We start from the raw sequence: 17764 nt of genomic DNA on the forward strand, positions 1-17764 counted from the left end.
TTGTTTGCTGACAAGTTTGTGCCGGGAGTTTTAGTTTAGGCTGATGGGTTTTATTTTTAACAGTCAACGCTTGTAACGCAGATAACCGGACGGCTGAGACAGTTTTAAGATGAGACGTCGAAATCTGAGTTCATAAATCCGTATTGTTTAAAAGGTTTTGCTTAGTTTGTTACTTTAGGGTTTGCGTTTCCAGGTTAAGAAATACAATGTCTCTTGATACAGATGAAACTCGGCAGGTGAGACTTTTCTTTCCCCTCCATGTGTGAATAATTAAGCTTTGTCTAATGTGAAGGTGGATTCATCCTGGAAAACAAAAGTGCTCCAGGTCCAGTTTTAATATAAACTTTTTATGCAGTTTTTCTTAAAATATCATTATAGGCATGTTGTATTCCTATATGAGGTTTTGTTATGGAAATACAGACAGTGCTGCATTCACAAAGTTAGATGTCTTTGCTACAGAAACCTTCATTTGAATGAATGAATGAAGTTTATTGAATCATGACAACTACCGACCTCCAGAAAACCAAAGAAACAACAGAAAAGCAAAGAAACATTAACAGATAGTCAATTGCACTTATAAGCTTCAAAAATCTTCTTAAAAACCAAAAGAGAATGACGTGTTTTTAAATTTATGTTGGCATAATTCCAGAATTTAACTACAATAATGGAGACACATCTCCTTCTCATACCTTTTTTTTTTTTTAGCTTTTTGTACAGTAAAATTGCAGACACCTCTAAGATTACGGAGTCTCCTGAATTGAAACAAAACCTCTGTATCAGTCAGGGAGCATTTTTGATTTTGCTCTGAACATTATTTGCATGATTTTATAATAAAACAAATCATAAAATTTAATAACATGAGAATTTAGAAAAATTGATGATACGTATGGCTCGTTTTTGCAGTTTTATTATTGAATTTAAGGTGGTTTTAAAGGTGGATCCCCACAATTCCACACAGTAAGATAAATAGGGAACAATCAATGAGTGGTAGATCAAATGCAAGGCCTTGGAATTCAGTACATTTCTGGATTTATACAGGATTACGAGTGATTTTGAAATTTTCCCTTTAATGTATTCAATGTGTTGTTTCCATCTTTTGGTCAGTGACAACCCCAAGGAATTTAGTCTCAAAAACCCTTTCAATATCAACATTACAGATTTTTAATGTAATATTACCATCACTTTCATTTTGATTCATTTAAGTAGATGTTTTCAAATGGACCCTGCCCGGTTCCGCTAGCCTTTACTCTGTGTTGTTTTCCCTGCAGAGACTGAAGGCAGCGGTTCATCTCACCGTGGGCCGTCTGTGTGGGAAGGTCGGAGCAGAACACCGCAGGGAGTTCAGCCGGCAGGTCGTGGCTGCCATAACCGAGACCGCCTTCCGACAATGTGGTGGGTCGTCCTCCCTTCACATGCACACCTGCCATTAAAACACCTCCAATGATAACAATCGACAGACACATGCATGTCAATCATCGCAATATTTGCACTACAGCACCTTCATCAGCTCGATATACATTACTGAGCAAAGTTATAATTGTGGTTTTAAGATATGAATACTTTATTACAGACTCAAAAGGTTCCATATAAAATACATAAAAATTACAGGTCACACATTAAAATACATATTTAGTTTAGTTTATTTGCACATAAAAATATACAACCGTTTTAAAAGTACCAATGAACAGTATGTAGGAAAAAAAAGGAAATAAAACAAGAAATACAATATAACAGAAAATGTGCGGGAGGAACCAAAAAAACCCATAAGGGCTTGTTGAGTGGTTCTCCTATAATGAAACAAACAATATCTACAGAAATATGTAAAACCTATATAAGACAACTAAGGAAAATAAGCTAAATTACTAGAAAACAAAAACAGGAATCTAATGAGGGTGTGCAGAGAAGTACTGGAAATGAATGGTTAAGATTTGCTAAGTTGGGCTAGCAAAAATGTTGTGATTTGTTTTTTAAATTATTTGTACTCGAGCATTGTCTAATATGGTGTGGTAAGGTGTTCCAATAAAGATGACCTCTGAACCTAATTGAAAATTGGGAAAAAGTAGACCTGAAAAGGGTGGGATGGAGATTGTTTGCAGACCTACTATTGAAGTGATGAATTTGGGAATTGAATTGAAATAAAGAATGAAAAAAGGTTGGAAGTAGCTTGTGAATGGATTGATAGACAAAAAGACAAATCTGAAAAACATTTACAGCAAAAATAGGGAGAATACTTGGGGATTGGAACAATGGGGTGGATCTAGTAAGTCTATTGGAAAATGTAATCATTTTGCTAAAACGTTTTTGCAGGATTAAGATACAGTTGAGGTTGCTCATGACGGTACTTGCCAAAATGACATTGCAGTATGAAATATAAGGATAAATCATAGTATAATATAAATTAATACAGATTTTTCTTAGTAATAGATGCCGTATACGTCTGATTACTCCACATCTACATGCAAACATCTGTTCCAATGTTTCCATAGTCCAGATGTGTGTACCTTGTATCACTCCGTTTGATGTTAGTGAGTGCAGTTATTAGACAATTTTCTGACTCATGGAGTCGACACATAAATTGAAACATAAAATTCCTCAGCAGAGCATGGAAGGTGGGGACATAACAATTAACAAATAAAGTGCTTGCACTTGTCCATCTTGGAAGCTTAAGGAGGATCCTGAACGCATCATTATATGCTACCTGCAACTTCTTTAGCTTGGCGGTGGTATAATTACACCAAAGGTGAGCTGTGTAAAGAGGTGTACAATAGGCTCTGAATAGATTTACTTTAACATCAGCTGTGCACATATGGAATCTACGGGCAGCATATTGGCCTGAGCATAGAGCTTACAGCACTGACGCTGGATGTCGTCATCATCATAGACCCTCATTTATGATGTGACCCAAATACCGTACTCTCTTAACATCTAAGGAGCGGTCAGACAGTAAGAATGGGGGAAACTTTTGTTTCTGATCCTCCTGAAGGTGCGGGTATGGTTCTGCGTCACACACACGCAGAGCACACGGCGCACCCGTGGTGCCGTCACGAATCGTTCAGAGTTCTCCGTCTCTCCGTTTGGTCGCGGTGCAGTACCCCCCGCGGCCACTAGTTAGCGATCTTTTTCTGAATGGTTTATCCGACTTTTTCCGGTCACAGTAAATCAAAGAAATAAGGACAACTATTGTGCAAAAAACAAAAACAAAAAAAATCACATATAAACAAAGAAAAACGCCCTGGAAGTTCACTACTGATTCAAACCGGAAACCGGAAATGCTTCGCTTTCAAACGAACCAATCACAGCCCTCTCGGTCTGCGTGTGGTCGGCGTCTCCTCGACGCGTAGTTACAATTTTCGGGAGGTGCACGTCACTGACGGCGCATGTGACGGTGTGTCCTCTGCGTGTACAAAAACCACACGCCGTAGACACGGCGTCGTTTTGACGCAGAAGCATAATTCAGCCTTTAGCTTTAACAATCAGAATAACACTCTTCTTAGGGTTAAACACAATGTCATTCTGGACTCCATAGCTAGAGCACTGTAAGCAGTTGCTGCAGCCCAGCACTGTATGGAGACATGATGACCAGGGGTCCGTTTCAAAAAGCAGGTTCAACAAACTCTGAGTCTAATCCTGAACTCTTACTTGATCTACTCTGAGATCGGAAACTCTGAGTTTTCGGTTCCAGAACAGCGATTTAGAGTTAATTTACTCAACTCTAAGTAGTTTCACCTGGAGTTAAAGGGAAAGTTCCGTTTTTTACAACCTGGACCTTATTTCTGGCATTTTTTATGGTCGTATACTCACCCAGAAAAGTTTGGTGTCATTTGGAGTCCTTCGGAAGATATAAGGAGTTTTGTGCGAGCCGCTTCTCTATATAACGGTAGTGAACGAGGCACAGCGGGACACAGACGATGCAGCGTCTAAATAACACATTATTGCCGCGAAACTCGCATCCCGGACAGGTACAGCTAGACTTTGCTAACTTATACTCTGGCTCAAAACGGTAAGGACGTCCATCATATTCAAAGTCGTCGTCCACAACCTCAGAATTTGACAAATATTCAGACATGTTTCAAATAACTAACAGTAAACTAACAGTAGCGAACTCCAGCTGTACACGGAGCTGTGTCTGGGACGCGCGCACAGAGATGACGTCATGAGTTCAGAGGTCTTGTTTACAAACTGATTTCTTTGTTACACAAACAGCCCCGGATGTAGACAACAGGTCCTAGAAGATGCACAGAAGCAGATCGGGTGATTCATAAAAGAAATGAACGAGTTTCGCGGCAATAATGTGTTATTTAGACGCTGCATCGTCTGTGTCCCGCTGTGCCCCATTCACTACCATTATATGGATAAGCGGCTCGCACAAAACTCCTTATAACTTCCGAAGGACTCCAAATGACACCAAACTTTTCTGGGTGAGTATACGACCATAAAAAATGCCAGAAATAAGGTCCAGGTTGTAAAAAACGGAACTTTCCCTTTAACCCCGTGCACCACAACTACAAAAAGCCAGCATCTATGGAGCCCCGATTCAACAATTCACCATGGCAACGGGAAAGAGGAGGTCTGCTTTTTCACCCGAATGGAATTAGAGATTTGAATGCGCGCATACGGCAAATTTGAACATGTTTTTCGAGATAAGAGTAACACCGCAGCACAGAATATAATATAAAATTAATTGAACAGATCTCTACATCATTCACCTGCAATCCTGTGGAACTCCTCCTTGATGGCTTGGATAGGTTTATGTGCTTGCCACCCGTCCCTTGAAATACAGAATTATTCCGTAATTGGGAATTAAAAGTTGCATTCCATATTGAACCAATACAGACATATATTATGCTCTTATTTATTTATGTAATAATATACAGGTGGAGGTCGGAAAATGTGAATATATTGCAAAACTTCATTCGTAGTAAATTCAACTTAAGGTGAAACAAATATTATTTCCCACTACATGCAAAGTGAGATATTTCAAGCCTTTATTTGTTATAATTTTAATGATTATGGCTCACAGTTTATGAAAACCCCAAATAAAAAATCTCAAAAAATTAGAATATATTATGAAATCAATAAACAATTCAATCATGAAAATTATAACAAATAAAGGATTAACATATATTGCTTTGCCTGTAATGAGACTATGTAATATACATGTATTACGTGGTCTGATAACCATCTCCCAACGAATATTTAATTCTCTGCGCATTAATGCTGCACCTTCAACTTCATCAAAAGGACATGCCGTGTTCGTGACAATGGACTTCTAATATATAAACTGACTCGTTTTTAATGACAGACGGCAGAACTTCACCAAAACTCGCCTGCTGACTGAATGAATGAGGAAATCAAATGTGCCTGCGGCTCTGAAAGAGGCGGAGACACAAAGAAACCCTAGGTTCATTGAGATAAACCTGGTCCCGACCAGGTTAGGTTCAGAGCGTCTGTTACTATGGTAACTGACCCAGAGCTTAAGTTACCTCTCTTTTACCCCTTTTACACCAAGCTGGTACCAGGGCTGGTGCTAGTGCTGGTGCTAGAGCCGGTTCGCGGTTGGTTCTAAGTAAGAACCGTTTGCTTTTACACAAGCTGGTGCTGCCCAGCAGCTGGCCAGAGAGCCACGTCATCACGTTACTGTATACGTCACCACCACTCCCTCTTTAGTGAAATAGGCTAGTTACCTCTCTTTCTCTGGTTTGAATTACCTCCCTTTGTGAAACGGAAAACTCAGTTTCCCTCATTTCAGGGTTAACAGACTCCAGTTTTCACTAAACCTGCTTTGTGAAACGGACCCCAGGTCATCAGCATATGAGGTGATTAATAAGACTATCACCATACATCCACAAACAGCATTTACATTCAAGAGACCTCAACCTTCATGCTCCATGGTTGGCTGTGGTGTATGCCATACTGCTGCTGTAACTCTTAAGTGCAATTATCAAATTTTAATTGATAATTAGTAATTATTGTAATTATCACTTATTAATTGATAAGTGCCTCATCAATTAATCATTTGACCAGTTAGTTTTAGACTATGCTTTGGTGGTTTGAGTTTTAGCAAGCATCTGATTTTCATCCAGCCACATCTTGTCAAGAAAGAAAACAAAAGGGATTAATTGCCTTCCAGATAATCTCTCGCAGCTGCAAGTGTTTACATTTTTCTTGCAGCAGGAATAATGTCCCATTTGAGAAACTTCACATTTACACTATTTTAGTTTAATTCAAAATAAAGGAATATAACAAATGATTCTGATTTAATTAAATTACATTTAGGGGATTTACCCCTAGCAGGTCACTTGAATGGTTGTGCAAAGCTTGCATTATCAATTAAGCCCCTTGTTGAACACAGAAATGGATATCATCACTAGCAATGTCTTATTTTTGCAACTGCCCAAGCTCATTATCTCACTCTTGGATGCCTCTTTTTTTTCCACAGATATATTTGCTAAAGACTTGGAGGCCTTTGCAAGGTGAGGATAATTTCTTTGCAGCCATGTTAACTTTTAAATTACCTGTTTATTTTTTGTCAAAACTATCAAGACCTTTTGTAGAGCTGGTTTTTGTAATACCAACTTTGATTTCAGGCATGCTAAAAGAACCACAGTGTCTCCAGATGATGTGAAGCTGGCTGCCCGTCGCAGTACTGCACTGGTGAGTTATATTAAGAGTTAGGAACTAGTAAGTCAGTTGTACAACTACTGGTTAGATAATATAAAACAAGTATAGAGTACTGTATTGAATACCATCGATCATGTTAAAATTCAGTATACTAGGCCAATATATAAATATACACACACACACACACATTCTCGAGAAGACTGCATATTTAATGTTTAATTTGCTTTTATTTCAGTCAATCTACATACAGAATAAAAGTGAAGAACTGGCCCAGGAACAGAGGGATATGAAAAAGAAGAGTGGTGGGAAGAGGAAGAGCAAAAACACTGAGGAGAGCAGAGAATGACAAGACACTGGGGAGCCTGTGGTGTCTCATTTGTCCCCAACATGTAAACGAACATGAAGACTGACCAGCACACGAGTTGTCATTAAATAAATGAAAATGAAAAGTACTTTGCATCACAAGTTTATATTACGCATTTCAAAAATCTTAATAGCATGACATAATACGGTACATCATCTGCACTAAGAAAGATGTCAAACTTTTGAATCTGATACTTTGTATCTGACATTTTGACAAACTCAGCTGAAGAACATAAGTATATTTTTTCTCTTCTAAAATCAAGCATTGTCAAAGTGACATTACAATGACTAACATGGTTAATGTTGTATATTGATTTGAGCTGAACAGTTGTCTAAGTATTTCCTCCAAAACCCCGTTTTGTGGGTGCCATTTATAACTGAAGGAAACTTTGGGGAGGGAGCTATTAAAGGCAAACTTACCGTGAAATTAAATTCCAGCTTAGTGACACTTTTTTTCTATAGCATATAAATTGAGGCCAGACAACCAGGTTCTCATTACTGGGTAATATCTCTTCTGAGCCAATTGACTCAGGAACTTGCCACTGACCTTTAGAAGTTGATGGTAATAAAGAATTCACTAGCATGCTATCAACGCAGCAAAAAGACAGGTACTACCCAGTGTCATGTCTGAGAGGGCCACACACTGAAAGTGTAGGAACTTCCATCTTCGTCCATCAGAACAGACTTCAGTCAGGGTTCAAACGGAGACCTCGACCAGCAGAGCCCAAGGTCCCTAGATATGTGAATCGAATTAGATGTTTTTGATTTGACAAACTGACTCAAATAATATCTAACTATTCAAATGAACTTTATTAGAGAAACTCCCTTCATTTGACATGTTTTAAACACCTCAAACAACATGAGCAACTGGGACCCATTGGACACACCACTCCACGTTCTCACACCATCACTCGCGTTCCCCAGAGTCTTCAGCAGGTGTCATCCACATCAAGAACACACTTACAGATCAGTTCAATAACATGAAAGCACACGCCAGACAGCATTCAAATCAGATAATATACGCAATACAAATATTCATCACAACATTCCACTACATTTTGATATTTCTGCACTTGACAGACATACTTAAAGGGAAAAAAAGTTGCAAAGTTTAAAAAAAAAAAAAAAGGAAAATATTGAAGTACTAATTTAAGAATGTCCATGTTAGGGGAGGTGCTGGTAGCATCTGCAGCTTCCACTCACACACTCAGAAAGCAGTCAAAATTGGGCTCTTTCACTGCACAACCAGTCCGTTTCACGCGTCTCTCTCCGTTCGCTCACTCATAGCTTCACTCTTCGCCACAAGCCATCCTCAATCGCACTCATCAGTTCTTAAAAAGTCAGTTGCGCAGTTCTTTCCATTTAAAAAGTGGATAAAAGTGAAAACACCCACCGTCTCTTAGAACATGCGGAGTGAAGCCGTTGTTTGATGGCATAGCATTTACAGGTGGGAAGAGGGAGAATGATACCGATATCACCCCAAGAATGCTGCCAATTAGGAGCTTCCTCGCAGGGAAATGGAAGAGAGGTGAACTGCAGAAGAGATTTCAATGAAGGCTTTTCCACAGAACTAGACTGCAAATAAAGTTGCACTTAAAACATTTAGGTTTCAACCAGATTCTTTCCAATGCAAGATTGCTTATAAGTCTATGACAAAGTTGGGTGATGGTGAACCACAAACATTCATGCATTTTCAAAAATGAGCATCACATTTCACAATACATGCATTAGAGAATCCAGTTGAAATGGATACAAACAAGACATCAAAAATAGCACTTTAGTCAGAGATTCTGGTAAACAATTCACTTCAACATTTTCTAAATTAAATCTTTAGCTTTTTTTTTTTCCAAGTGTACAAAACATCTTCCACAAAAGTGTTAAGTTTTCAGATACGCATTAACACCAGAAATAAATTTGGAAAAGGACTCATCTTTCTCACAATACTTACCATACAAACACTAAACTTACATACCCCACCCAGATGACTTTGACTCCATGCTGGACCCAAAACCTGAGCTAAACCCACTACCGCTGGTTGTGGAGTTTGACCCTGTACCCCAGCCAAGACTGGCTGAACTGGTGCCGTAGTTGCTGTTGCCTGCACTGAAAGACTGACTTCCGTCCCTACTAGAACTGGTTCCACTAGAGGTGCTGCCTGAGGTGGATGTCTGCTGCTGGCTAGCCAGCATGCCCATCATCCCCCAACTACTCTGCAGAGCAGCCTGAGCAGCAGCCATCATGGCAGGGTTCAGGCTGAAGGAACCGAAATTAGCCAGACTACTGTTAGTGCTGCTCCCCAACCCACCACGACTGCCACCAAATGCTTGGGCTCCAAAACCATTTCCAAACCGTGTTGTACGATCGAACTGCCTATTTCCATGTTTGGGCTCAGCATTGGAGATGTGAACACTGACTCCTTTGATAATAAGATCCTCTCCACAGAGAGACTGGGCGACCTGCGAGGGAGAAAATGGAGCCAATCAGGTCACGTGGGAAAGGACGACACTACAACCCAGTCATCTCTGCGCTGCCAATACAATACCTGATCATCTGCAAATGTGACAAAGGCAAATGCACGGAATGGTTTGGGAATGAACACATCTGTGACTTCTCCATACTGCATAAAGAACTGTCGGAGGTCATCTGTGGTCATGTCCTCTGTACAACGGCCAACAAACACTTTCCGACTCCTTAACGGTTCATCTGGACCTTGCTGCAATCAAAAAAAAGGGTAAAAAATATATACACACACATATACGTGTGTGTGTGTGTGTGTGTGTGTGTGTGTGTACATGTATGTATGTATGTATTAGGGCTGGGCGATATATCGAGATTTTAATATATATCGATATATTTTCAAACACGATATGGTACGAGACAATATCGTTTATATCGATTAAAAAAAAAAAAAAAAAAAAAATTTTGAGATTTGCACAAATGTTTTGTTATTTGAACAACTGTCAACCTCAGTGGAAAAGTCTGCCTGTTACTGTCTACATTGTATTAATTGCAGTGTATTTTAATTTAATTGTTATGCAGGAAAGGGATATTTGTTTTATTTTATTCAAGAAGCATTTTTATTCTATATATGCAGGCAGGTTATTTTTATTTCATTTGTTTTATACATTTTGATATTGTGCAGACCTCTGTTAATAAAGGTACCTGTGTGACATTTGGCACGAGGCTTTGTATTAAAACTGACTGTTTTTTTAAGAGTTTGCCTCAGAAAAAAATGAAGCTAACAGAGATGCTATGCTATAATGCTTTGGGGGAAACCCCAATTAAGGCACAGAAAAAATATCGAGATATATATCGAGTATCGCCATTCAGCTAGAAAATATCGAGATATGGCGTGCGTGCGTGCGTATGTATGTATGTATACTAAAAGTTAGTGTGTTAATTATAAGATAATTTGCTTCCTATAATGAGGGGATATATGCAGGGACATTACCATATCTACCTTCGAATTAGGAAGCTTGCAGTCACACCATCTTCCATCAATCATATGGCGCTGGGATATCACCTTTTCTTGAGCTTCGTATTCTGTAAATCTCACAAAGCCAAATCCTTTAGAGTTTCCGGTCTTGGCATCTCGCTTGACCTGTGAATATTAAAAAAAAAAGTTGGTAATGAGTCACAACAATCCAAATTTAAAATCAATGCTTGTGTGTATGTTGTTATTAACATTTAAAGTTGTACCTGAACCATGATGACCTCTCCGAATGTGCTAAAGTAGTCTTTCAGGTCTTGTTCAGATGTTTTCCAAGGAAGACCTAGTACGATCAGGTCAGATGTCTTCATATCCCCCCTCTTCATCTTCACAGCAGAAGAGGCATCGATTTCATCCATTTTTCTTTTATTGTCTAAAAGAAAAAAAAATGAAAAAAATGAAAAATTGTGCAAAGCCCCAAACTGGAAAAAGTAAAACTCTTTCTGTGAAGAAAAAGATAATTAATTCATTCGAAACATTTTAAAACCACCAACTAAAAAAAAAACAATAACAACTCCACTGTAGCACACATTAGGCCCATTTTAAAATCCTTACACTGGCTACCTGTTAGTTTTCGTGTTGATTTTAAAGTTTTTATTAGTTTATAAAGCGCTACATGGGCTTGCACCAGAGTATATTTCAGAGATGTTTTTATTCTATGAACCAGGAAGGAACTCAGACCCTCTGGCTCTTCTTTTCTAGCTGTTCCACAGAGTAGAACTAAAACATTTGGTGATGCTTTTAGCCACGATGCTCCAAAACTGTGGAACAACCTGCTGGAGGATCTGGAAATGTGGACATTTTTAAACGTAGACTAAAAACTCAGCTCTTTGGTCTGGCTTTTATGTAGCATCAAATTTTATAGTTTTATTCTGTTTAAAGGAGCCGCCTGTAAGAAATGATCAAAACTGGTACTGCAGTCACTTTCAAAATATTGTTGAGCAGCGTGTACCCTCCCCCTCCTCCCCCCGACCAGAGGTTGCCAGGTAGGCTGCAGAATGCAGCAGGAACGTAGGCTGCCATGGCTGCGATAATTAGAGCCGAGCTGGCAACCCGGATGCCGAAACAATACTGACTTGGTGATTGGGAGATAGGTGGAGGGTGGAGCTTCAGAAACAATACTGACTTGGTGATTGGGAGATAGGTGGAGGGTGGAGCTTCAGAAACAATACTGACTTGGTGATTGGGAGATAGGTGGAGGGTGGCGCTTCAGAAACAATACTGACTTGGTGATTGGGAGATAGGTGGAGGGTGGAGCTTCAGAAACAATACTGACTTGGTGATTGGGAGATAGGTGGAGGGTGGAGCTTCAGAAACAATACTGACTTGGTGATTGGGAGATAGGTGGAGGGTGGCGCTTCAGAAACAATACTGACTTGGTGATTGGGAGATAGGTGGAGGGTGGAGCTTCAGAAACAATACTGACTTGGTGATTGGGAGATAGGTGGAGGGTGGAGCTTCAGGCCAAAACAGAAAATGACAACATAAACATCAGTTGAGGGCTGCAACTCCTCTTTTTAAACTGGAATATCCTGGCTTGAGTGCTGTTGTCAGTGACATAAGTATTTGAAATGAACATGATTTTTAAATGTCTGTTGACATATTGGGGTCATTTTATGATTCGTTTTATTATTGCTCTTACATACAGCTCCTTTAAGATTTTTTAGAGGCATTTGTTTTATTTATTTATCCATTTGTTGTAATGTTTTTATTATTATTATTATATTTTTTTGCTGTGGACAGATTATTTTTTTAGCCTTAATTCTTGAACTTTTATCATTATTTCATTTTTATTAACTATATTGTATGTCAGTGTGCATTGGTCTCCCAGTTTTTATTTTTGTTTTTATTATGCTTATTTTTCCAGTCAAAATGTTAAGCACTTTGTATTTCATGTACCTGGATGAAAGGTGCAATACAAGTCACTCATCCATTTCCAGTGTACTCAAGATTACGCAACAACATAAACAGAACCTGTGGCCACTTCACCGTGTACGTGTTGGACTGCACATTAAGGCTGATTTATGGTTCCGCGTTAAATCGACGCAGAGCCTACGCCGTAACTCTGCGTCGATTCACCGCAGAACCATAATTCAGGCTTTTAGAGACGTGCAAAGTATCCAGATGTCCGGCATTTTACCTTTGGGGTAGTTGACCACATACGCGATGTTCCCCCAGCCGGTCTCCGGGGCGTGCAGCACTCCCTCCACCAGCCGGACCCCCCTCATGCACTGGGACACGGGGCTGCGGAACCGCAGCCCGCAGGCTCCGGGGAACTGAGCCGCCACGGTGGACAGCAGCACCGTGCCGTCGTCCTCGGCCGGGATCTCCATGGGCTCCTCATTTTCCTCCTCCGCCACTCGAATGTAACCTTCCGCCATTTTCCCGCCTCCTCCCCCCGAAAAGAGATGAATTCCTTATGAATGAAAACGCGACAGCGGAGTGCAGTTCCTTTGTTCGCTGTGAGCCGACCCCTGACAACTGCGCACTTTCCTAAGGGAAAAAAAACCTATTCCTTAAAATATATATATTTTAGCAGCTTGAAAAAGTTACACAACTTAAACAAAGCGACCGTTTTATCCCAACACGCAGAAATTCAATAGCATGCGTACTTTTCCACGAGGTAAAAACAGTGCACCGCGCAAGGCCTGCCAAAATGGCATTATCTAAGCGAAGGAGGAACTACGTCAGAGTGGAGCGGTCCAACTCGCGGGGGTCGCCGCGAGAAGTGCATGTTGTTTATGTAAGAAATCTTATATAATTAGTGAGAAATAAATCTCTGGATCAAGACTCTATAAACCATTTATACCCATTTGTATAAACCTCGTCAGATTTTTGGAACTGTATGGTAGATAATAAATGTTTGATAATTGGCATCCCCCTTCAACAGAATGGTTTACTCCCAGGACGACAGCTTCCGTCAGGCGCAGTGTTGGTTGGCAATGATAAGATGGCGGTTCATATTTACCCATACAAACATTAAAAACAGAAGCATGTTTTATTGAAGTAAAGTGACAGTGACATACAAGGCAAGGCAAGGAAAGTTTATTTATATAGCACAATTCAATACAAGGTAATTCAAAGTGCTTTACATCGACATTAAAAGCAGCAAGACATAATTAGACAGTAAATAACAAATAAAATGAAATAAAATTATAAAACACACAAGTTACTGATTTAAGAGTACGCTTAAATAACAAATAAATAGAATAAAATGATAAGAAAAGAGGTAAAATAATAAAAAGCACAAGTTGTTGAAAGTAAGGGCAGTAGAGTACAGCAGGTCAGTACTCTTCAATAACAGTAATGTTTTTAACCCTGATTTAAAGGATCTACAGTTGGAGCAGACCTCAGGTCTACAGGAAGTTTGTTCCACCGGTGAGGAGCAGAATAACTGAACGCTGCCTCACCTTGCTTGGTTCTGGTTCTTGGGACACACAACAAACCAGATCCAGATGAACCTCAGGGGCAAGGGCGTAGGTTTGGTCTCGACATTGGTAGGGACGATATAACAGCATAACCTGCATGTACACTTTTTGCTGGGGACGGGACATTGATAAGACCAAACAGATTGGGTGAACGGGGGTCAGGGCTACATTTGTCACGAATATGAACCTAATTGGTAGGATAAATGATCAATGCAAAATAAATCTGTATTGACTTATACTAACTTTCATGTGTATTGGTTCACCTGATACACGGTTCGATTCAAACCTTTGTTTTCAAAAACTACTAAAGAAACATTTTTAAAACATTTTAAAACATAACTTAAATTATATTAACATACACAATAAATACAAATTTATTAATAATCTCTTAACTATCCAGAATGCAAAAAATAAACATTTGTCTTAAGAACACTCAACATTGTTTGTCTAAATAAATAAATTAAATATAACTGCAAAAACAAAAATAAATAAAAATGGAACCTTCCTTTAGGTTAAACACTACTGCTTTTGTCCACAAGCACAGCCAAACTCAACAAAAAATGAAAGCTCTTTTGGGCTGCTTTAAGACCACATAAATAAAATACAAATGAAAATTGGGGAGAAGGGGGTTTGATTTCTTATCTATTTTTTCATCAGCCAATCAAACGTGCGTTTGAGGAAAAAAAAATGTACCGGTACATTCAGCAAATGAAAAGGGGTAAATGTAAGTCTGAACATAATGAAAATAATTCACTTAATAATGGTAGGGTCAATTCTATTCTTACAACATTTGGGAAGACAATCTAAATTACCTTTATATCTGAACTCATTATATAATGCAAATAAGGTTGGTGGGGACAATTTGAGGCCCCTGAAAAGTTGCTAGTGTTATGTCCCTACCGTCCCTATGCAAACCTACGCCCTTGCTCAGGGGTCTGGGAGCTTCATAGGGAACTAACAGATCAAGCATGTATTATGAAACTCTATCCTTTGACTCACTGGAAGCCAGTGTAGCGATTTCATGACCAGTGTAATATGGTAATACAATACACACACACACACACACAATATACATATACATACACAGTGGGGCAAACAAATATTCAGTCAGCCACCAATCGTGTAAGTTCTCCCACTTAAAAGGATGATATAGGCCTATCTGTAATTTTCATCACAAGAATATCTCAACTATGACCCAATATGTGAAAGATGTCACCAGACCGAGGCCACCCTCAGCCACATGTTTTGGTCATGCTCGATGTTGAGCTCCTTCTGGCTGTCTATCTATGACACCATCTCTCATGTTTTTAAGAAAAAGATCAGCCCCAACCCAATTATGGCAATATTTGGTACCTCACCCGAACAAATTACACTTTCTAGAAATCAGGCAGATGTGGTTGCTTTCGTTACACTACTTGCCAGAAGATTGATTCTTCGCAATTGGAAGAATGTTAAGGCTCCAACACATAAACACTGGCTCGAGAAAGTGTTGGTCCATTTAAAGTTAGAGAAACTGAGATACTCCTCCTACGGTTGTACCAAAAAGTTTTATAATGTTTGGCAGCCATTCATGGACTATTTCAATAAGGGACTCTCTGTGGCTGCACATGGCAGCACTGACCCCCTCCCCCCCTCCCTCCCTGATTAGGTGATATGTATTATTTTTGTTTGTTTCCGTCTTTTGTCAATGTGTAGTTGTCTATATGGCTGAGATGTTCTTATGTGTGATATGTGTAATTCATAACACTGAAAACTCAATACAAATATTTGTATAAATAAAAAGAATATCTCAACTATGAGAGAATAGAATAAGCTTTATTGGCCGTTATGAACATGCCAGACAGTGAATTTGACTTTGGTTGTTTCGCTCACTGAACCCAGATTTAAATATTTGCAAACAGTAAATAGACAAATGGCACTTATTAACTTATATACAATTAAAAAAAAAACAGTGAAAGGTGTATCAGTATGAGGTAGACATGGTAATGGAGACAAAATGAAAAAAAAAAATCCAGAAAAATCACAGTCTGATTTTTAAAGAATGTACTTGCAAATTATAGTGGAAAATAAGTATTTGGCCAATGACTAAAGTTCATCTCAATACTTTGTTATATACCCTTTGTTGGCAAAGACAGAGGTCAAACGTTTTCTGTAAGTCTTCACAAGGATTTCCCACACTGTTGCTGGTATTTTGGCCCGTTCCTCCATGCAGATCTCCTCTAGAGCAGTGATGTTTTGGGGCTGTCGCTGGGCAACACAGACTTTCAACTCCCTCCAAAGATTTTCTATGGGGTTGAGATCTGAAGACAGGCTAAGCCACTTCAGGACCTTGAAATGTTTCTTACGAAGCCACTCCGTTGCCTGGGCGGTGTGTTTGGGATCATTGTCATGCTGAAAGACCCAGCCACGTTTCATCTATGTTTCACAATGCCCTTGCTGATGGAAGGAGGTTTTCACTCAAAATCTCCCATTCATTCTTTCTCTTACACTGATCAGTCGTCCTGGTCCCTTTGCAGAAAAACATCCCCAAAGCATGATGTTTCCACCCCCATGCTTCACAGTAGGTATGGTGTTCTTTGGATGCAACTCAGCTTTCTTTCCCTTCCAAAGTTCCAAGTTTTTTCTACAAAAAAAATTCTATTTTGGTTTCATCTGACCATATAACATTCTCCCAATCCTCTCATGCATCATCCAAATGCTCTCTAGCAAACTTCAGACGGCCCTGGACTTGTACTGGCTTAAGCAGGGGGAACATCTGGCACTGCAGGATTTCAGTCTCTGGCGGCGTAGTGTGTAGCCTTTGTTACTTTGGTCCCAGCTCGCTGCAGGTCATTCACTATGTGCCCCGTGTGATTCTGGGATTTTTATTCACCGTTCTTGTGATAATTTTTACCCCACGGTGTGAGATCTTGGTGGAGCCCCAGATCCAGGGAGATTATCAGTGGTCTTGTATGTCTTCCATTTTCTAATAATTGCTCCCACGGTTGATTTCTTCACACCAAGCTGCTTACCTATTGCAGATTCAGTCTTCACAGCCTGGTGCAGGTCTACAGTTTTGTTTCTCACGTCCTTTGACAGCTCCTTGGTCTTGGCCATAGTGGAGTTTGGAGTGTGACTGTTTGATGTTGTGGACAGGTGTCTTTTATACTGATAACGAGGTAAAACAGGTGCCATTAATACAGGTAACAAGTGGAGAACAGAGGAGCCTCTTAAAGAAGTTACAGGTCTGTGAAAGCCAGAAATCTTGCTGTTTGTAGGTGACTAAATACTTATTTTACCCAGGAATTTACCAATTCATTCAGTAAAAATCCTACAATGTGATTTCCTGGATTCTTTCCACCCATTCTGTCTCTCATAGTTGAAGTGTACCTTTGATGAAAATTACAGGCCTTTCATCTTTTTAAGTTGGAGAACTTGGGACAATTGGTGGCTGACTAAATACTTTTTTGCCCCACTGTATATATATTTATGGCTTTCTTGATCATTGTGTCTTAAACAGATGTGTCACATGACACACACATACACCTGTCAGACTACGATCAACAAAGCTATACCCCAAATAACTTTTTAACCTGTATTTATCCAATATAAAAATATCTCTTCAAATTCGACAACACAGCGTCATTTGTTAAAACGCACATTCAAAATCTTTGTAAACCAGGGTTTCGCGACACATTTTCTTTGCAAAAGCAAGCAACTGGCAGTTTTATTGTATTACAAATAAAATAAACTTACCTGTCCAATGAAGAATTTTAAACCTTGCAGTGGCATTTCAGTCTGAGCTCATTTCCATTTAAATAAAAAGGGAAAGAGTTTTTCTTGCAGGTTTTCGAGTTAAAAAAGTCAATACTAAATGTATTAT

At 39.4% G+C, this 17764-nt stretch overlaps 2 protein-coding genes across 4 annotated transcripts; one reads left to right on the forward strand and one right to left on the reverse strand.

The window, feature by feature from the left end:
- Nucleotides 1–7126, forward strand: cenps (centromere protein S). Its single transcript, XM_061727327.1, has 5 exons — nucleotides 1–236; nucleotides 1269–1392; nucleotides 6440–6473; nucleotides 6588–6654; nucleotides 6857–7126. Exons 1-5 carry the CDS (start codon nucleotides 207–209, stop codon nucleotides 6965–6967), a joined length of 366 nt encoding a protein of 121 aa, XP_061583311.1. The 5' UTR covers nucleotides 1–206; the 3' UTR covers nucleotides 6968–7126.
- On the reverse strand, nucleotides 6829–13130 carry tardbpb (TAR DNA binding protein b). Of its 3 annotated transcripts, XR_009782975.1 has the most exons (6): nucleotides 12615–13130; nucleotides 10684–10847; nucleotides 10436–10585; nucleotides 9527–9697; nucleotides 8378–9440; nucleotides 6829–7717 (listed from the first exon to the last, which is right to left on the reverse strand). XR_009782975.1 is itself a non-coding variant. In XM_061727325.1 (5 exons), exons 1-5 carry the CDS (start codon nucleotides 12853–12855, stop codon nucleotides 8949–8951), a joined length of 1209 nt encoding a protein of 402 aa, XP_061583309.1. In that variant the 5' UTR covers nucleotides 12856–13130; the 3' UTR covers nucleotides 7776–8948. The 3 variants fall into 3 exon arrangements, 2 of the variants coding, with proteins under 2 accessions (XP_061583309.1, XP_061583308.1); XM_061727325.1 differs by lacking the exon at nucleotides 6829–7717 and having other exon boundaries at nucleotides 7776–9440; nucleotides 10445–10585; XM_061727324.1 differs by lacking the exon at nucleotides 6829–7717 and having other exon boundaries at nucleotides 7776–9440.
- Nucleotides 13131–17764: the final 4634 nt, after the last annotated feature.

The sequence above is a fragment of the Cololabis saira genome, chromosome 8 (assembly GCF_033807715.1).
Source record: "Cololabis saira isolate AMF1-May2022 chromosome 8, fColSai1.1, whole genome shotgun sequence".
NCBI classification, from domain to species: domain Eukaryota; kingdom Metazoa; phylum Chordata; class Actinopteri; order Beloniformes; family Belonidae; genus Cololabis; species Cololabis saira.